Source organism: Thrips palmi, unplaced genomic scaffold (assembly GCF_012932325.1).
Source record: "Thrips palmi isolate BJ-2018 unplaced genomic scaffold, TpBJ-2018v1 HiC_scaffold_16, whole genome shotgun sequence".
Lineage (NCBI taxonomy): Eukaryota > Metazoa > Arthropoda > Insecta > Thysanoptera > Thripidae > Thrips > Thrips palmi.
Genome location: NW_023144625.1, coordinates 272,898 through 294,429, shown reverse-complemented (window position 1 = coordinate 294,429; position 21,532 = coordinate 272,898). Strand labels below are relative to the sequence as shown.

The 21,532-nt window shown below is 46.1% G+C and overlaps 1 protein-coding gene across 1 annotated transcript in view; it reads right to left on the bottom strand.

Annotated features, from left to right (window-relative positions):
* The window catches only part of LOC117642381 (probable cytochrome P450 301a1, mitochondrial), a 35,345-nt gene that overhangs the window by 2,621 nt on the left and 11,192 nt on the right, over positions 1–21,532 (bottom strand). The window contains exons 2-11 of the mRNA XM_034380482.1: positions 20,681–20,744; positions 15,893–16,058; positions 15,669–15,802; positions 10,530–10,633; positions 9,376–9,492; positions 3,263–3,339; positions 2,913–3,111; positions 1,536–1,698; positions 894–1,030; positions 162–273 (exon numbers count right to left, since the gene is read on the bottom strand). Coding sequence (XP_034236373.1) covers positions 162–273; positions 894–1,030; positions 1,536–1,698; positions 2,913–3,111; positions 3,263–3,339; positions 9,376–9,492; positions 10,530–10,633; positions 15,669–15,802; positions 15,893–16,058; positions 20,681–20,728 — 1,257 coding nt within the window. The 5' untranslated portion in view covers positions 20,729–20,744. The remainder of the gene's footprint in view (positions 1–161; positions 274–893; positions 1,031–1,535; positions 1,699–2,912; positions 3,112–3,262; positions 3,340–9,375; positions 9,493–10,529; positions 10,634–15,668; positions 15,803–15,892; positions 16,059–20,680; positions 20,745–21,532) is intronic.

Below are 21,532 nucleotides of genomic sequence, written 5' to 3'. Positions count from 1 at the left end.
CATTACTGTAGGTGATTGTCTTGTAATATTACAGTGGATTTTTTACAGTGTACGAGGAAAATACTCCTTTGTGGCTTGCGCCATTTCCGCAAAGGTATTTGGAAATAAGGCAATGAAAACAGTTTGAAGACGTTACTTTTTATGATTTGCATTGTACTTACTCCTTTCGGCACCTGGTATCCTCCAATAACCAAGTCCCTGATTGTGGTGCGCGCATTGCCAACTAAGATGGGCATCACCCTCATGGATTCCTTGATACAAGCTCGCAGGTACCTGCACGAAGAGAAAGATGATGTGAGATGGTTAAGTTGCAGAAATAACCTTTTTATCTTTTTTTTTTCTCAAGAGAATAAGTTTTTAAAATGTCGTAGATTCTGTCATGCTCCCTGAGATGTTCCACTGCACTTTTAATGTCGATGTAAACGTTGGGGTTAACAGAAAAATTTGCATAGAATTTTAGTTTTAGCTTTGAAAGAAGATAACGGGAAAGAAGACAGGCCCAAGTGGATTGATGTCATCAGTTCTATCTTTTACTGTGAGCGGTTGTAAGGGTGGAGCGGGGCACAGACAGATTTCTTCACCCTCATTGTTTTTGTACAAATTTTGTACGAGACATCACAAGTTTTTTGTGCACATGAACTTTTCGTACAAATTTGTGCAAAATTTAGTGCAATTTTGGACAAAACTGGCGAAAAATGTGCAATTTTTCGTTCGAAAATTGTAAGAAAATTTCGTGTGCACAAAGAACTGTGATGTCTCGCACAAAATTGCACCTAACATTTAGTGTGTTCTTCCGTGCGAGCAGACGCGCTCCTCATCAATTTTACCAGCATCCATCAATCGACTTCAACAGACAACTAGCTAGTTCCTAATCCCAACTTGTTGAAACATACCTCATGTCTTCAAGTTGTTGCTTGGTTAGGGGCTTAGAGGGATCGGGAATCACCCTGTCCAATTCTTCGTGCAGCTTCTGCTGCTTGTCTGGGTTGGTCGCTAATTGATACATTACAGTCGCCACAACCGTCCCTGTCTAAAGAGAGAGCCAGCATTATTTCACTGGGCATTCCATTTGGATCTGTTTCGGAAGCCGTGCAAGAGTTTGGAAGAGAGACAGATTAAGCACATCAAAATACAGGACTTCATTAAGGTCTGGGCAGGAGCATGTGAAAACGTGTTCTCTTATTGGATTTAATACAGTTTAATGAGAACCGCTCCAGTGTGCAATCCCGTTTACTTTGAGTTAAGTTATAAAACTTCAACCGTTGCCGCATACAGGAAAGCTGCACAAAAATCGGCGTCCTTTAGAAAACGCGCTTTCTGCATCGCCTCCATACAGACTGTTTCAGGCGAATGCAATGTGATACATGATAATTTCGCTGCATTTTAGGTTTTCTCTTACTGGGCGAGAATACTCTGAAGTTTGGAGAAACATCGCCTTCCCCGCTGTCGTGAGTGCGAGGATAAAATATTGTGCATGAAAACTTTAATTGGGACAAGATGTTTCAAAAACGATTGACAATGATTGTCGAACTCACAGTGTCGATGCCCGCGAGCAGCATATCTAGAGCCATGGTCACCGCTCTTTGAGGGTCTTCAGTTCGGATCAGCAGATTTTCCAACACACTGAAGTTTCGCTCCTCATTTGGTGGGAGCTGCTTCAGTCGCTCCATGGCCAAGTTGACGTACTTCGCTGACACACTGTGGAGAAGCATTACCATTGAGTTACAGATCAATTAAACGATGTTTCTTCGTGAGGAATTCAGGACGATTCTTCTTGCACTGAAATTAAAAGGTGAGACACCTTACCAAATTTTCAGCGATACTATAACACCGTTAAAAATCCACTGTAATTTTACAACACAATCACCTACAGTAATGCTGTTATGAAACAACAGTATTGTTTTGTGTCTGAACGGGAAACCCATCCAGAAACAGCACTTTCGTTTCATAACAATTTTCCTTGTCAAGTAACAACAAAGTAATCGTCATCAAAATAGTTGTGTTTCGTGAACAGGTTTCATGTTTAGAAACAGCCTTTTGCAATCTAAAAAACATATTTTGTTGTCAGGTTACAAGTGTCTTGTTTAATAACACACGATGAAATCAACACAAATTTGGGAAGACATCGTCGAAGACTCCTAAGAAGTATTTTTTTACAATCGGACTGTCAGAAAACAGCACCGAGGGCTACAACATGTTTGTAATAAAACAAGTCGTGCTGCTATCAAACTTAACAGCATAAGTGCTGTTAATTTACAGCACTTTTTTTAACAGTGAAGTATTACCGAAAAAAGGTCGTACACGAATGTATTACCGAAAATAGGTCGTACAAAAATGTATCAACGAAAAAGGCCGTTAACGAATGTACCACCGAAGGAAGGTCAGACATCAGCGAGACGGGCCCTGGCTTCCCTGGGGCGGTATCACCCTTTAGACCTTTTATCAGTGATACATTCGTGCACACTAAATGTTATGTACGAGACATCACAGTTTTTCGTGCACACGGAATTTTCGTACAATTCTCGTAGGGAAAACTGCACATTTTTCGCCATTTTGGTTCAAAATTGTAAAAAAAATTGTACAAAATTGTATGAAAAGTTTGTGTGCACAAAAAAACTGTGACATCTCGTACAAAATTTGTACAAAAATATTAAGTGTGTGTACCACTTTGTTTTGGTGATGCATTTTAGCCTCACCCTTTTTTTTGGTGAGACAGTTTTGCCTCACCACTAACAGAGTGAGCTGTATCACTTATTGATTCTAAGTGTGAATTTACGTAAGTTTTTATAGTGACATTATTACCAGAGGTAGCCTTATAATGTAATTACAACTTTTTTTTCTTTTCACAGTGTAACGCTTGGAAGCGGTTGAAGAATGACCTGCAGGCGAACCAGTGGCTTGCTGGCACTCACCCGGTGACGAAGTTCATGGCTGTGACGAACCGTCGGTACGCTGGAGTTGAGACAAACTTCCATGGAGACGGCTTGAAATCAAGCTGATACATGCTGTCGAACACGACGTGAACGGCCTGTATCATCTTACTCGCTTCAGAGTTTGGTTCCAGATTCTTCAACAAACCAAGCTCAGCATCCAGGGCGACAAATGTGATGGCTGCGTTGAACGACAAGCATGCGCAAGATCAGTCCATGAATGCAAAAAAAAAAAAATAATAGTTTCAAACCTTGTTTACAGCGCGTCAAGTTTCCGATATGTCGTTTTAACTTCTTTTGGATTAGAACCGATGCTTATGTTCTATACTCACATTCCAAAGCCCATTTAGCTATTTCGTGGAAGAAGTCTGGAGGCATTTCGAGTTTGTCATTCCTAACAGCTTTCATTCTGTTAACAGAACACATCATACACTGTAAAAATTAATGTCCGGAATAAACGACGGATCCTTCGGCAAAAAAATTGCCAACGGTTCCTTCGTTAATTTACGAAGCTCTTCGTATATTTACAAAAACCTTCGTTAATTTTTTGAACAATCTCTGTCGATTTTACTATCACAATAGAAATTTACGAAGCACCTTCGTAAATTTACAGGGAACCTTCGTTAATAAACAAAGAACCTTCGTTAATATACCGTGAAACGGGGTAATTTCGGACACTGGGTGTAATTTCGGACAACTCTGCCCAGAAGCATGGCGATGACGCTCCCATCTAACGGCCAACTTGGAGGCTTGTCCCGTTGCGCGCATCGCATCGGCCACACTTAAAACCATCTGATCAATCACCTGGAGGCCAAATCAGGGGCAAACTTCAGGAGAAAGAGTGGTTTTTGTATTTAACCATTTTTACCTAAATTAACTTAATGCGTTAAAACTTTGACTGGCAAGCCGAAACTGTTCATGGCCGGTTCATGATGTGATTGTTTTTCGATTTGATCATGTTAAGAGCATACAGTGTCAAATTTTCAATCACCTGGGTCAAATAGTATGGTTTATATGGGCTCCTAACTGAAAAAATGTTACTTTACGGGGTAATTTCGGACATACAAACGTCACGTCAGGGAAATTTGGTATGCCCTGAACACTTCCAATTTCGCAGGGTTTGAGTGGTGTAAGCTGAAGAGCTCTTCTGAAAGTTGAAGATAATCCAATAACAACGATATTCCCCAATTGTTACAGCGGTTGCTTTGTAAACTTCAAATTTCGTAAAAATTGGGCAAAGCTACATCTTAAATATTTAGTTTTATGTCTATATCCTACGTTAGTGTCAGCGACTGTTTTGTGATTAATTTTCTTTCATGTGACATGAGAGTTGGACTCGGCGAATGGCTGCATAGCTCGCCGGTACAATTGAAATGCAAAGCTTTCCACTGAGCCCCTGTATCTTCCTAACCGTACATAAGACACGACTACTTGCATGCATGTATGTGATCGTTTGTAATCTTGTAGAGGGAGATTTAAGATTCACTTTCGCGTAATGGCCCGAGTTGCCTAAGAAAGCTTATCGGTCAAAGATTAAAAAATAGAAGCGTTCTAAATGGCTCTACTAGTTCCACCCACTATTCCTGAAATCGAACTACTTATGAGTGCAAAAACATGCCTTCAAATTATGTATGAATGACCACCCCTACCTTACCTTTACATCTCAACCCTTACGAATTTCTCATATAATCATATTAGCACTTTAGAAAGAGACAGTGATCCATTTTGGGACGAAAATCAGATCGAAAAGTCGTTTTTTCCAGGGGTGTCCGAAATTACCCCAAAACACGGGGTAATTTCGGACACTGCTTCGGACCCTCCACTGTAAACAATGTGAGGTGCAGATATTTGAAATAAGCGCCAAATCGAAGCTAAAGGTTGGTAGATGATAAATTTTAACCCTCAAGTCCATGACAGCACCACGACTTTCACAATTTCAAAAAAACCTATCAAAAGTGTCCGAAGTTACCCCGTTTCACGGTACAGAGAACCTTCGTAATTATACGTCTGGAATTAACGACGGATCCTTCGGCAAAAAAAATGCCAACAGATCCTTCGTTTATTTACGAAGGTCCGCCGTAGATTTACGAAAACCCGTCGAAGATTAACGAAGCCCGTCGTAAATTTACGAAGCCCTTCGTTAATTTACAACTGACTTTGTACATTTACGAATTTTCTTCGTAAATTTACTAAGAACCTTCGTAAATTAAAGACAAACTTCCGTTGATTTATAAAAGTTCATGAAGGAAAGAAACACAGTGCACTTTTGGACATTCCCAAAAACCTTCGGAAAACATTCCGTCGTAAATTCACAACATAATTTTTACAGTGTATCGTAGGTGAACATGAATCGTTTCCCTTCACGCTACAGTATTATGTAAGGGAGGGTGGGGCACCATGACCACTGGGGCACCATGACCACCCCCCTCGCTCTCGGGAACTACTTTGTCGACGGCAACCGGTCGACCGGACTTTCGAGAGAATAGAATTCTAACTATTTTCAGCCAAAGCCCTACCTTCTAGCTTCAAGGGTACGACCATAGCACCTCGCCGAAATTTTTGTTACAGCGTTTTGGCTAAATTGGGCGTTTTTCAAATCTGAGATAGTTTTTCTCACTCTCACATTTGAGGAGATAAGTTCGATGTCTTAGGTTTTTCTCAAAATGTCGGCTCTCCGGCATAATATCCAACATCACATTTAATTCTAAGTAGCTTTTTGCTTGCTCGGGGAGCCTTAGAGTCGTAAACTGCATTGTGGGGAGCCATGACCACTTTTTAGTGGGGCACCATGACCATTTATATTTGAGTGTTTTTTCTCATATTTTGGCCTGATAATGATTTATTTTTGTCGAAAATTTGCTTTTTGCTTCTGAAAATGTATAAAGGTTGAATAATTGCTGCAGAATAGATAGTTTTACCACAAATCGTGAATCACCAGGATGATTAAGAATGGTTCTGAAACTGAGACTTGAAATGGTAGTTTCTCTTGCACTAAATGAGCTCCAAACCGCAAAAGTTGGCCGTGAAGGCGATCCGTGGCTACTTTGCACCAAGATGGCTCTGGCGTTATGAGAAACAGCATTTAATTCACTTGTTTGCAGTGTAGTAACCGCGATAATTTTCTTAAAATTTACCAAATTGAAATCCGCATACGAATTTGGATTCGTCTTTGCAAGACAAACATAAAATGTTAACACATGTCATAGCTTTGGATGTGAAATTTGAAAGCCTTAGAGCGTTAACTGTTTTAAACCGTCCATTTTAAGGCATTTTAGAACGTTTGATACTTCGAAGGTTTTTACAGTGTTTTTTAGTTAAGTTGACTGGCCTGATGGTAAGGACAGCGATATAAACCATTTCAATGAGAATACGGGTAGAAAGTACACTTTTTTGGGCCAGAAAATTACTATGGTCATGGTGCCCCACGGGGTGGTCATGGTACCCCATAGGTGGGGCGCCATGACCACTTTGCGTTTTATTTTCCAAAGTGTTCTGTGAGCCTGCCGTGCATTGCAGACAAGTTCCAATGGGTGGAAGAGGTCCTTGGAGGTCCAATGAATCCCCTCATGCTGGAAACTTAACTTTTCGAACCCCACGGTGGAGTAGAGGGAGGCACAAAAAAAAAGTAGTCATGGTACCCCACCCTCCCTTACTTTTTCATGCATAAGCTTTGCGCAAAATTGTTCATACGCTTCGATCTTCGCGAATTTTATAAGCAACAACGCACACTTTTCGTGCAAAGTTCCGCATAAATTCGCGCATTTTAAAACGCATGCTGAATTTTGTGCGACGCTTATGCACAAAAGAGGACATATTTTGTTCCCTTCCTCATAAAATGTTGCGCACACCTGTGGGAAGGCGGCTTGATAAATTCATCTCCTTCCAGGGCCTCTTTGAGTGGGGGTAGCAACCGTTCCCAAGGTCACCTCGCTCGGCACGAAAGGGGGTGAACCCCCTCCCCCTTTTCCCTCTGATACAAGTAACTATTGGGGCGCCACTCTTTACATGGGCAAAAAGCCCTGAGCAAATTTCTCGCACCTCGCACTGAAAATCCAAGTGTGAGACAGTCTCACACTATTCGGAGTCAACCATCGCATCGCTCGCACGGTGAGACACGGTTTATAATTAACTTGTACGAACCGTGGCGTTGAACCACGGAAAACAATAGGCAACAAGTGTAGGACAAACACTTGCAACTGTGTGAGACTTCGGGTTTTCACTCTGGCAAGCGAAGGGCAAGTGTGGCTCACACTTGCAATCACACTAAACGTATAATTTTGTACAAGACATCAAAGTTTTTGGTGCACACGAAATTTTCGTACGAAAAACTGCACATTTTTCGCGAATTTTGTGCGAAATTGTACAAAATTTTGCACTGTAAATGTCTCACGGTGAGAGGCTGCACCAACATATTATGGTGGAGATTTTCTCCATAACACCAACGAAATTCATCAAAATATCTACATGTTGCAGTGAATTCTGAATGGTATGTTATGGAGTCTGCTGCACTACCATAATATGTAACATTTTCACTATAACACTCTCATTCCAGGAACGTGACATCACGTTGAAATGAGCGTGACAAAATGTCACGTTCGTTTGAGCATTGTGTCCACGTTCCTTTGAATGTGTACGAGCTGATTTTTGGCCGATTCACACCCAAACGAATGTGACACAACGCTCAAACGAACGTGACATTTTGTCACGTTCATTTCAACGTGATGTCACGTTCCTGGAATGAGAGTGAATATGGAGAATCTTCACTGTACAACATTTAGAGTGTGTACAAATTTATACGAAAAGTTCGTGTGCACAAAAAACTGTGATGTATACAAAATTTGAACAAAAACATTTAGTGTAAAGCGTGAGAGGTTTTGGCGCTCGCTAAAAATGATGAGACTTGGAAACTTGGATTTTGCAGTGCGGTGGTATACGCGGCGCTTCCGACGACGCATGGCGCCGTGGCGGTAGGCAAGCCAACGCACGCGGCGCTTCTCGGTCGGCCGCGTCCTGCCTCCGCCGCGTGCGTTGGCTTGCCTACCGCCACGGCGCCGGGCGTCGTCGGGGCGTCCACCGTCGAGTGCACTGGCGCCATTGGATCGATTGGATCGCTCCCGTTATCGCTTGCGTTGTCGCATCGGTCTGTGACTTTACAGGTCTCCGAAATCAGCCAACGAATGTGACGTCACATTCGTTAAAATGTGAATTTTGTCACGTTCGTTTGAAAAGGATGTCGCATTCTTTGGAACGAGACTCGGCCGTCTAAGTAGGGTGTCTTATTCGTTGGAACGTGGACCAACATTCAAACGAATATGACATCATATTCAAACGAACGTGACGAAATTCACATTCAAACGTACGAGACGTCCGTCACATTCGTCGGCTACCAGTGATGGATCTCTTCCGAGAGACACACACACTAAATTCTTATAGACTTCTTAAATGCATAAGAACGCATTTTTTATGCATAGTTATGCATGCGCAGAAACGTCCATAAGGTATGTATAATATTATGCACCACTGTGTACATTTTATGCATCTTCCTGCATAAAATGTACACAGTGATGCTTAATATTATACACAACGTATGGATGTATCTGTGCATGCATAACTATGCATAAAAAAGTCCATAAGAATTTAGTGTGTACGACGCTTCGAAAATTTTAGCTGCCGCTGGATGAAAATGCCAAGGATAAAATTATCAACAGGGATCCTTAACTTACCTCATAAGGGCATCATAACGTTATCATAAGAGTTAAAGTTATTACCCTTAACTTCTAACATCTTTTCAAAAGGGTAAGTTATTTCTTTTTGTCTCGAACTTGTGTGAATATACTTTTGGAAGTACTTGCAGAAGTCCGTACCCTTAACCTTTAGGGGACATTGTCTAATGTTACGTTATGAAAGCAGTGTTAGTTAAAATGTTAAGTTAAGTTAAGGATCCCTGATTATCAAGCAAAAACGTCTTTGGTGACGCTGCAAAGTGGGCCAGGAGGCCGGTGCAGGTGACCAAATTTCTAAACGGGTTTGGAGCTCTGGAGTCGCTTGACAGGTCTTGAACCGAACCAACTTTTACACTGAAATTTAAAGAGTGACACATCTAACGAATTTTCGGCGACACAAAAAAAATATCACGAAAAGAACAGTCGCCCTCAAATGTATAACCGAATGAAGGGCGACACTGCAATGAAGCTGGTTATTGGCCAATTCGCACCCAAACGAATGTGATACAATGTTCAAGCGAACGTGACATTTTGTCACGTTTGCTTCAACGTGATGTCACGTTCCTGGAATGAAAGTGTATTGCCCTTTTTTCAGTCAGACAGTTATGTCTCAACCCCCAGAGGGCAAGATGGATCATTATTTGATTTGCAGTGATACCAGCAATGACGGGTTTTGCGCCTCGGAAGGTGAATCTAGCTTCATACCTCTCGGACTAACCTACCTGTCCACGAACTCCTGGCTCACTCTATCGATGGGCTCAACGTATTGCTTGGTATTTCTGGGCTGCATCATGACCTGGTTGACTGCTGTTCGGAATTCTTGCCATTCCTTCCCCTGGCTGAAAGCAAGCGAAAATACATGATGCAACGACACAAAAAACCCAAGAGACTAACAACGTCGAAAAATTTTGAGCGAGTAAGAGAAACCTGCGAAATAGAATAAAATCCTTTTCAAAGGGAGAACGAAAACACCGTTTGTTCATGGAGTCACTCATATTTCTTATGTGATTATAGTCTCATACAATTAGCAGCGACAAAAAGGCTAATGCGATTCCTTCAAATTGCAGCATTCGTGGCGGCAATAAAAAAATTATCGGGTTAAAAATGCAATAAAACTCTGATGTTTAGGCCGGTCTGGGCCCAGATCTCAGTTTTAATGTGATAATTAAGTGATAACTACGCTCGTAGTGATAAATACGCCAATGCCAGACAAAACATTGCATTGCACACTGCTAGAAGAAATCACAACAAAAGTACACAAATTTCTGGCAAATTTTTAATCAGGAATTTATTGTGCATTCAAAGTACAACAATTGTTGTACAAAGTACAATGGAACAGGCATGACGAGGCAGTCCCAGCCTCGCTGTGGTTTGTACCATTCTCGTTGTTCTTTCCACAATCTCTGTTGTACTTTTGTTCTTAAGTTTTTGTTGTACTTTTGTTGTACTATTCACATTTTTTCTTGAAGTACTATGACCGTACTTATTACTTATCTAACGTATAATTATCACTTTATCACTCGCACTTCTAATACAATAACTTTTTCACGTTGCTTATAACACAATATACATGTTATTGCTTTTGAAATGAGTTCAATATTACACTTAGAAAACCAATGATACGGCGTGACTCAAATACAGCCTACAAAATATAATAAAGATTGAAACAAATGCACAACTCAGCCAAATGAGGCTGGCAAACCATGGGGATCCCAATCAAATACTGCAGAATTTGGGGCCTGTGGTGATTTAAATACAAAAAAATGAGAAACTTCCCAAATTCTACATTGGAGTAACAGTCCCAGCTTCCAATATTACAGTCCGAGTGATATTACACTGTGACTCGTGACTATCAGGTTCAGTCACTGCGACTTACACGACGACAAGACTCGGAGGGTAGTCTGTTCTCAAGTTGCGATAGTAGTAGTCCAGTGAGTCCGCACCTCTGCGAAATGGCCAAGGACCTTCGTTTCGAAACACCTAAGGCAGAACAAGACTTCAAGAAACTCCTGACCTCTGAAAAGAGGGATCTGGTTAGTATATCGCAAAAGTGATTTCTTTGTATATCTGCCCAAACAAAGTGTACGGATAAGGGATTTCTTTGCTAATGTGGTCCAACAAAGTGCTTGATATGAATGAAGTTTGAGTTTTGAAAACGATGGCCGCTACACTGTCAGAAAAAAAGTCCGTAAATTTACGGAGAAAGTTACTCTTATTTTGGGAATGGAGGCTCCGCAAATTTTCCATATTTTTACGGAGATTTTCCATATTTTTACGGAGTTTTTCCGTATTTTTACGGAGATGAACCGCATTTTTGCAGAAATAAACGCATTTTAACGGTTTACTTCCCTCCTTCCACCTTCGATGTTAATGCAAACAGTGTCCTTTCAGACGAAAGTGATATTCTCCAAAACTGTTTGAAAAACCACTTGACCACATGCCATTAGGATCGGATAAATGGACGGAAACCCAAAGGCGAGGTCGCTTTAGGGAAGGCGCACTCTTGGAACACCTAATCAGTTGGTCACCCAACCCGTCGATAACGTGAATTAGTCTGTTCTTTTTGATAAGTAAGGCTTCTATTTCATTTATATACATAACTTCCATATTTTTACGGAGAAAATCCATAGTTAAAAAAATGGAGATCTCCGTTAAAAAAAATGGACAGCACTGGTAAAACAAAGGCATAAAAATTACGCCCTTTAGGGCATAAATACTCTTTTACGCCCTTGCAAGGGCATAAATCGTTTTATGCCCTTGGTTAGGGCGTAAATGGTATAGGAATTTCAAGCAAAATTTTAATGCCCTTCCCAAAGGCATTAACGATTTATGCCCTTTAAGGGCGTAAATCGTTCACGCTCTTAAAGGGCATAATTTTTATGCCTTTGTTTCACCAGTGAGTCTCCGTTAAATTTCCGTATTTTTACAGAGTTTTCTGACAGTGTATGGCAGCACCGGGCGATTCCCACAAGGCTCCGAGGAGGCCTCAGCGTCGCGGCGTCACACAAGGGCTGCTTAGCGCCCACGTGGTGGCCATCTGGTGGCCGAACCGCCCTGATGCTTCACCGCTCAAACCTCATTCCGTTAATGTTTTAATGTTAAATGTTTTAAATTTTTTTAAAAGTTTAAACGTTTTAAAGAGAAGCTTCACACAAAAAAAACCACTTGGTCGGCGACATCCTAGGAGCGGGCGCTTGTGGTGTTTTATCGGTTCCTTGTATGTATACGAACTAGTGTTCTGAAGGGTGGGAATATTCCCGGGAAAGTTGGAAATCTTGGGGAACGTTACCGGGAACGTTCAAGGCTCCAAAACGGGAACGTTCCCGACTTAAAGAGAAAATGAAGTATATGTACCGACAAATGCAAGAATTTACTGGGAATTTACATGAACTATGGTTTCTGCCCACGAAAGTTGAATAATGTCATTGGTTTTGACCAACAAGGTGGGCTAAAAATAACGATTTTAAGAAATCGCGAACGTAACATCGCTAAAAACGCTTGTTCTACGACTTGACGTGAATTTTCGGTACTATGGGCAGTGTCAGGCTCCTGGCTCGTCCTCACCAACCGATGCGACTAAGAACTGATCGCTTATAGTATGGTAGCTACACTGAGACAAGGTGGTGCCCTAAAACTGACCGACTAAGTCGCCCGCCCCAGTCTTTAGGGCGACTTGAGTCGCCGAGTTTCTGGGCGACACAGTCGCCTAGTTTTAGTGCATCTTGGTCGTAAATACAGAGCTTACTTATCAATGCTGGCCCAAGGCGCCCACAACCTGAGCACCTTTGGGGTTGGTCCGACCTAATGTAAACCACTGCTGCCCAGATTCGGGGCACCCACTGCGCCTAGATTCGGGGCATCTCTGACGCCACCCAAATGTGAAATCCATTGAGTTTATCCATGTGCAGGCAAACTTGTGTGCAATGCCTTGGGCCAGCTTACCCGTACGAAAATGATGGAGTCCGAAAAGCAGCCAAAAACAGCCGTTTGCGGACCGTCCGAAACGGCTCCGAAAGTCGGACGGGGACAGTTCCTAAATCCGTCCTCGGACAGTTCCCAAAAACATTGAAAAAGACCAAAGTCAGAAAGATTCCGGACTTGTCCTGAGTAACAACGCTAGTCGAAAAACGGACAGTCCGAACAAATGCACCAGCCTGCTGCCCCTCGCCCCTCCCTTTCCCCCTTCCCCTTTCCCTTCGGACGCAGGTTGCTTCGGCCGGCCGGCCGGGGACTTTCCGCGGGAGCAGCGCCCTAGCGCCGGCTCGGCTGGGCAGCCTCCTCTGCCGAGGCGGCTCGGCTCCGATCGACTCGGCTCGGCTCGGGGGGCATGGTGGCGGGTCACACACGGCAAGGGACGCGATTAGCCTCCAGTGGAATATTACACACAAATTTTGATCATGCACTAAGTGTATCATACCTGCAAGTACATGCCTGCACAAGCGAACTCGTTGAAGTTGTTTGCAAATGATGGAAACACTTGGGGACGAGGGTGAAAGAAGAGAGGCGAATAAAATAATACACCTCCCACCCTCTCACCGCCCGTCCTTTAAGTTTGAGAGACACACACACTTGCGGTAGCCAGCAGCCAGCGGATAGTTGTTTGTTTGGGACACTTCGTACAGCAACGCACTCAAATTCGATCAATGTTTAGGAAAACGCCGTACACGACACCTCACCAAAAATTACTCCCAGAACAGTCGCGAATCGCCTGAACATCGCTCCGAGAAAGTATCGAGCGAAAAGTAGATGTGACTTGTGCGCGTTTTTCTGTTCACTGATCACAGATGCGCTGCTGTGCGATGTGACTCGCTCAACAGCTCGCCGTAAACTGGCGAAAACTGCATCTCTGGCCGCGTCCGCCAGGGCGCCAGGTAACCTCGGCGACCCTTCGGCGTGCTTCGGCATGCCGGCGAGCGGCGATTTCCGCGTACCCAGTTGCCGGGACGTCCGGGCGCCCCGGCTCGGCTCAGGTGCATGGGCCGGCTGGGCTCCGGCCAGCGAGGGGCTGCAGTCCGGGACAGCTGCACCTAGGCAGGACTCTTTCGGACAGTCCTTGACTAAGAGTGGTTCTGAAACCAAGAAACGGAACTGTCCGGTCCGGACTCCGATTCGGCCCGGACTCGATTCGGGCCTAACCAGAGGGAAAGCGGAACTGTCCGGGGCTGGTGGACAAGTTTGGAATAGTCCTTGGCTAGGTTTCGGAACTCTTCGCTATTGTAAGGGTAGATAAGTAAGCTCTGTATTTGCGACCAAGATGTCCTAAAAGTAGGCGACTGTGTCACCCAGAAACGAGGCGACTGTGTCGCCCTGAAAGTAGGCGACTCAAGTCGCCCTAAAAACTGGGGCGGGCGACTTGGTCGGTCAGTTTCAGGGCACCACCTTGTCTCAGTGTAACTGTCGACTGGACCCTCTGACTTCACGGGGACCTACTAATATGTTGAGAATCGACCTCAAAGTTTTCAAAGAAGTTTACACGGTAAAAACGGTTCCTGGTTTTCCCAGGAACTGCCTGGAAATCGCCTATGTCCCTACCATAGATAGGCAGGCGTCCTGGGAAAACCAGGTACCGTTTTTACCGTGTAGAGTCTTATCGACTTAAAACGCAAGTCTTTATAGTCTCAAATAGTAATGGATATAGGCTGTTGACGATGGGAAATTGCGAGAATAGTCAAAATTTTCCTGTTTGTACTCTTCAGTAGGCAAATAAAATTATTTTATTAATAAAGCTGAATATTCCCAGTTTTGGGGAATCTTCGGAAATGTTCCCGAGAATTTATTGGGAACGTTCCCCAAAATGATCGTTCCCGGGAAATTTAGAACACTAATACGAACTGCCGAAAAGACACTTGGACGAAATCCGACACCCCCTGTGGCTTTGGTACGGGTGTAAACACCCCAAAAAACAGCTGTTTTCGAGGGTTTGGGACTAGATGGGTTCTCGCAAACCGAGATCCAAAAAAAGTACCCAAATGGGTCTCAGATACTCAAAAAAATGCGCTCTTTCGAATGCCGTGTCGAACGAGGCCCTACGACGTCGGGTTTGGATGCTACGGGCTCTCAAAGTTGCTCAATTTCACTATTTTTACTGAAGATTTGAGCATATCAGGGCCGTTTGAAGTAGACCATCGGCGATTTCGCTCCTCTTTGTCTTAAATGGTGCCTACCCATAGGTAAACAGCCCCACAAAATGTCAGCCATGTCAGGCAATTATTAGAGGAACTGTGAACAATTTAAGTTTTGAGTCATTTTACCACTGGGCTTAGGTGGTTTTTGGTCCCGAAAAAATATTTTTTTTACCTATCTACTTTTGATTAGCACCTCTTGAAACGCCTTTTTAACATAGTGCCTCAAAACTTTTTTTCGAGGACAAACTTGCCTTTTTCTCCAAGTTATGTTCTAATTACAGCTAGAAAAAGACAAGTTTGTCCTCGAAAAAAAAAGTTTTGAGGCACTATGTGTGCCCCTCGGAAACAGCTGTTTTTTGGGGTGTTTACACCCGTACCAAAGCCACAGGGGGTGTCGAATTTCGTCCAAGTGTCTTTTTGGCAGTTCGTATACATACAAGGAACCGATAAAACACCACAAGCGCCCGCTCCTAGGATGTCGCCGACCAAGTGGTTTTTTTTTGTCTGGAGCTTCTCTAAGTTTTCGCGGCTTCTTCCCACTTCTTCTAGGACATCTCTCCTCCTGCTTGTGGAATTTTCATCAGAATGAACGCGTTTCCCTATGAAACCAAATCGCACTTCCGCGCTTTCCATCAATGATAAGACAAAAAAGACTGCTACTGTGACTTCATGAAAAGCGCAGTGTCAACACTCTTAAAAACTTACGAAGTATTTTGAGCATACGTATAACAAACTAAAATACTTTGTTATACGAAGAAACAGTTCGTAAATTACGAAGCATTTTCTTTTTAAGCTTACGTATGCTCAAAATACTTTGTTATACAAACTACTTTTCTTTGTAAGGCCCAAAATAGTTTTTAAGGTTCTCTCAGTGAAGACTGTTTACTTACCCGCGCCACTTCATCAGCGTCGAAAACTGTGACTACATCGGGTTTACCCAAAAACCCGGCCAACTTCACCACTGGCCCATAAGTCTTGTGCAAGCTCTTGAAGAGTTCAGTCGTGTCTAATTTGTAGAACTCACCTACGGATTGGATACAGCGACATGTACAATCATGGTGAGGTGGTCATAGGATGGTGCAGACATCTCAGCTCATTCACATGGCCCACTCACCCATTGGCAAGAACCGGTATATGTTCCCGATGACTGGCAGCGGCTCCGGCCCAGGAATCTTGGTGTAAGGTTGTGCATTCTCCCATTCTAAGTCGCTGGCTGCACCGCTGGCGTCGGCCAGGGCCGTGGCACTTTGAGTGGAGCGCAACCGCAGGGAAACATTTGCCTGTTGCAGAAGAAACACGCACGTACATCTACACATACCCCCAGGAAAATATTGTTGAGAACGCGTCCAATCATGAGACAAGGGGTAATGGACTCGCAACGGAGCTGGCCGGAATCACTGCCTTGCGAATTGTAGTTCACTATTTCTCCGACTAAATATGCGATTTTCGAGATCGCTCGGGCATTTTCGGAAAGAAGACACCTTAAAGTATGCCCAAAATTCGAAAAAGTTTCCATTTTCCCACCAGGGCTCGAACAGGAACAGCTTCACCGTTGCGCTATTCAAATGCGCTAGGCGCCGGCCATGGTGCCAGGGGCGACGCATCTTCAACTTGCGATAGAAGCTTCCGGATGCCGCAAAAGTGACGGGACAGCACCTTGATATATGCCGAAGACAAACTGTGTCCGGTCACTTTTTCGGCATCCGGAAGCTTCTATCGCAAGTTGGAGATGCGTCCCCCCTGCGTCTAAGGTCATATGGAAGATACCGTCAACGGGGGTAACTTGGGACACTTTTTCACGTTTTTTGAACGCCAGAGGCAAGATTCCCAACCCAGACCATTGGATCCTAACTATGTTAAAGTTTGACCCTTTCCCCATGATTTCATGCTTGTCTGGTTCATTTGCCTCGATTACATCGTTTCCAAACGGTCTCGAAAGAGTGTCCCAAGTTACCCCATGACCGGGGGTAACTTGGGACAGTAGGTATAGCTACGTTCCCATGCATCTATTGATGCTAATGGATGTAATAAATTTGGGTCACAACATGTAGACCAAAAATTCATGCCTAGGAACTCTTGTAGGACCGATATTGGACTATATCTAGGGCTCTACGTGGAACTCTCTTTTCTACTGGTATTTTCCAGGCATTTTCTGAAAATTTCAAAATATGGATTACCAGAAGACAAAATTGCAGAGCAAGGCATCTCTTTCCATCATCAGCGTAAAATCCGAAGTTTATGTTATGTCAGGGACCGGGTCAGTCAACTCCTTGGAGGCTACACGGTGAAACCGATGTCTGGAAATTTCCAGACATTTTTTCCCATTTCCAGACATTGTCTGGAAATGGCCGTTTTTTTCCAGACAATGTCTGGAAATGTCTACTTTTTCCAGATAATGTCTGGAAATGGTCAAATCCCAGATTTATATCTGGAAAAAAAACGGCATTTCCAGACAATGTCTGGAAATAACATTTTCCAGATAATATCTGGAAATTTCCCAGATAATGTCTGGAAACAAAGGCCTTGACGCCGAGGTCCACGGATTTGCGACCTGGGGGGTCCCCGATGGTGTCCTCGAGGTCCCCAGGACACGAGTAGTCCAACGCCGAGGTCGCCGACGCTCTAGGACAAGCGGTTCCGGAGATACGAGGACGTACCGCAAGGAGTCCGTCAAAGCAACGTTTTAGTTGGAGGCCAAAATCATCATCGGCCTCTGGCTGCGTTCCACTTGGGTGTCCGGGACTTTTGACTTCAGCATAGTGTTAAGGTAGTGCTAGACTACCAGGAACCCGTCAGGGGTCGCCGTCGGACCAACGGTGCGCCCAGGATGCCGACGAACGTGAGGCACGCCGGAGCGCCGTGGCGTGCCAGGTGCCTAAACAATCGTCGCCACCGCCGCGGCCGCTGCCGCCGGGTCCTCCGCCCCAACCGCGAGCTTGGACGACGGAGGCCGACGCCGTTCGCACCGACGCCGCCGACGTGTACGTCGACGCCACCACGTGCTTAGTCGGCCGTTAGTGTGCTCCAACGGCCGCTTCGGCCTCTGGCTGCGTTCCACTTGGGTGTCCGGGACTTTTGACTTGAGCACTGCGTTGGGGTGCTCCCGGGCAACCATGAACCCGTCAGGGGTCGCCGTCGGACTACCGGTGCGCCGAGGCTGCCGACGAAGTCAGGCACACTGGCGCGCCGTGGCGGGCGAGGTGCCTGAACGATCGCGTCGCCCCCGCCACCGCCGTGTCCTACGTCGCGATCCACAGCTTGGACGACGGAGGCCGACGCCCTTGGCGCCGACGCCGCCGACGTGTCCGTCAACGCCACCACGGCCAGGGCCGACGCCGCTGCCGCGTGCCCGGACGACGGCTGATGCCGCCGGCGTGTCCTTCGTCGCCACCGTGTGCTTTCACGGTCAGAGACGACGCCGTCGGCACCGTCGCCGCCGCCGTGTGCTCGAACGGCCGCATCGGCCCTGGCCGTGGTGGCGTTGACGGACACGTCGGCGGCGTCGGCGCCAAGGGCGTCGGCCTCCGTCGTCCAAGCTGTGGATCGCGACGTAGGACACGGCGGTGGCGGGGGCGACGCGATCGTTCAGGCACCTCGCCCGCCACGGCGCGCCAGTGTGCCTGACTTCGTCGGCAGCCTCGGCGCACCGGTAGTCCGACGGCGACCCCTGACGGGTTCATGGTTGCCCGGGAGCACCCCAACGCAGTGCTCAAGTCAAAAGTCCCGGACACCCAAGTGGAACGCAGCCAGAGGCCGAAGCGGCCGTTGGAGCACACTAACGGCCGACTAAGCACGTGGTGGCGTCGACGTACACGTCGACGGCGTCGGTGCGAACGGCGTCGGCCTCCGTCGTCCAAGCTCGCGGTTGGGGCGGAGGACCCGGCGGCAGCGGCCGCGGCGGTGGCGACGATTGTTTAGGCACCTGGCACGCCACGGCGCTCCGGCGTGCCTCACGTTCGTCGGCATCCTGGGCGCACCGTTGGTCCGACGGCGACCCCTGACGGGTTCCTGGTAGTCTAGCACTACCTTAACACTATGCTGAAGTCAAAAGTCCCGGACACCCAAGTGGAACGCAGCCAGAGGCCGATGATGATTTTGGCCTCCAACTAAAACGTTGCTTTGACGGACTCCTTGCGGTACGTCCTCGTATCTCCGGAACCGCTTGTCCTAGAGCGTCGGTGACCTCGGCGTTGGACTCCCCGTGTGCTGGGGACCTCGAGGACACCATCGGGGACCACCTGGGTGGTGGCGACAACGGTGTTGAACCGTGTGGCGGCACAGCAGCCACGTTCGTCGGCATCCTGGGCGCACCGGTGGTCCGACGGCAACCTCTGACGGGTTCCTGGTAGTCTAGCACTACCTTAACACGATGCTGAAGTGAAAAGTCCCGGACACCCAAGTGGAACGCAGCCAGAGGCCGATGATGATTTTGGCCTCCAACTAAAAAGTTGCTTTGACGGACTCCTTGTGGTACGTCCTCGTATCTCCGGAACCGCTTGTCCTAGAGCGTCGGCGACCTCGGCGTTGGACTACTCGTGTCCTGGGGACCTCGAGAACACCATCGGGGGACCCCCAGGTCGCAAATCCGTGGACCTCGGCGTCAAGGCCTTTGTTTCCAGACATTATCTGGGAAATTTCCAGATATTATCTGGAAAATGTTATTTCCAGACATTGTCTGGAAATGCCGTTTTTTTTTCCAGATATATATCTGGGATTTGACCATTTCCAGACATTATCTGGAAAAAGTAGACATTTCCAGACATTGTCTGAAAAAAAACGGCCATTTCCAGACAATGTCTGGAAATGGGAAAAAATGTCTGGAAATTTCCAGACATCGGTTTCACCGTGTAGGACTGCTGGAAACATGAGGAAAAGACTGTCCCAAGTTACCCCGTAAAATTTCGATTTCTGACATAATGAAGTCTGGACCGAAGATGGGAGAACTATAATCAACGCCCTTTTGCGAACGTTATTGTCTGTGTATGATCTAACAGCCCAGAGAGACTAATCGGCCAAATCTGCATTTCACTCCTTGCACTGGGGTCAACTTGTCAATGTTTGACATATTTTGTCAAAAGCCCTATTATGTAGTTTCCCGTTTCTTAAATACAGATTGTGATGTTATGCGCCTTTTGTACCTTTCCGCGCGTGCCCTGAGGCCTCTGAAACAAAACCCTGCCGCGGGTTTGACGCTAGGAACCCCCGTCGCTGAATGGCAGCACCAACAAGCTGTACAGGGCGGACTGTCCCAAGTTACCCCCGTTGACGGTAGGTCTGCGCAACCGAGATGCATGCTGGGAGACCGGGCAAGCCGGCAGGCAGGCTGGCAGGCAGGTAGGCGGTCCTCCGCTGCGGCCGGCGACGGATTCGGGAGGGATTAGCTGCCCGGTGCGGCCGGCGACGGATTCGGGAGGGATTAGCTGCCCGGTCTCCCAGCATGCATCTCGGTTGCGCAGACCTATCTTCCATATGACCTTACCTGCGTCGCCCCTGGCACCATGGCCGGCGCCCTGCGCATTTGAGTAGCGCATCGGCGAAGCTATTCCTGTTCGAGCCCTGGTGGGAAAACGGAAACTTTTTCGGTTTTGGGCATACTTTAAGGTGTCTTCTTTCCGAAAATGCCCGAGCGATCTCAAAAATCGAATATTTAGTCGGAGAAATAGTGAACTACAATTCGCAAGGCAGAGATTCGGGCCAGCTCCGTTGCGAGTCCATTACCCCTTGTCTCGTGGTCCATCATTATCATCAAACTGAAAAAATTGCGTTTTCTAGAGCCTGGCTCCACGATGACACTTCGCTCTCGTTGCCCGACGTTTAATCGCGTGAGCACAATATATTGGATAGGTATCCGTGACAATGTGTCCGAACGTGAAAAAGATCTTCACTCAGAGGGATATCTCACCTTTTGGGCTCCGACAACGGTGCGGACGGACTGCGATATCCGAAACATTATTAGATGAATCAACCTGTAAGAAGAGAGGCAGAGTTATACAAGTCAAGGCAAAACAGTTGCGATGCAGGGGAACATCCCTTAACTGTAAAACAAATGCCCAGCTTGGGCTTTTCATAGTCCTGGTAAAGACGACGTTCAACGTGTTTTCCGGACACACTCCCCTCTCACTTTAGCGGCTCTGTGCAATCCCAGAGGAAAGGTTCATTGGGACACTTTTAATATTCATGCATAGAATTTTGTACGTGTACCTTGCATGATGTTGTGCACACATGGTGTTCGCATGTTATGCGCATTCTCTTACGCAAAGGTGAGCACAAGTTTATGCAAAACCTTACACAGCTTGAAAATCATGCTAACGCCGAACAAAACTGAACATAAACATAAGCTCGTCGTTGAACCGACTTTCTAAGTACTTCGACGATTAACCTGGCGAATTGTCACTCTTTTACCCTACGCATTACTGTTAATGTTTCAAAGTAAGATAAAAATCAATTGTGGGCCACTTTTTTACTCGTTCCCCTTACAATAGCGAAGAGTTCCGAAACCTAGCCAAGGACTATTCCAAACTTGTCCACCAGCCCCGGACAGTTCCGCTTCCCCTCTGGTTTGGCCCGAATCGAGTCCGGGCCGAATCGGAGTCCGGACCGGACAGTTCCGTTTCTTGGTTTCTGAACCACTCAAAGTCAAGGACTGTCCGAAAGAGTCCTGCCTAGGTGCAGCTGGCCCGGGCCCGGGCCGAGCCGGGGCGCCCGGACGTCCCGGCAACTGGGTACGCGGAAAACGCCGCTCGCCGGCGTGCCG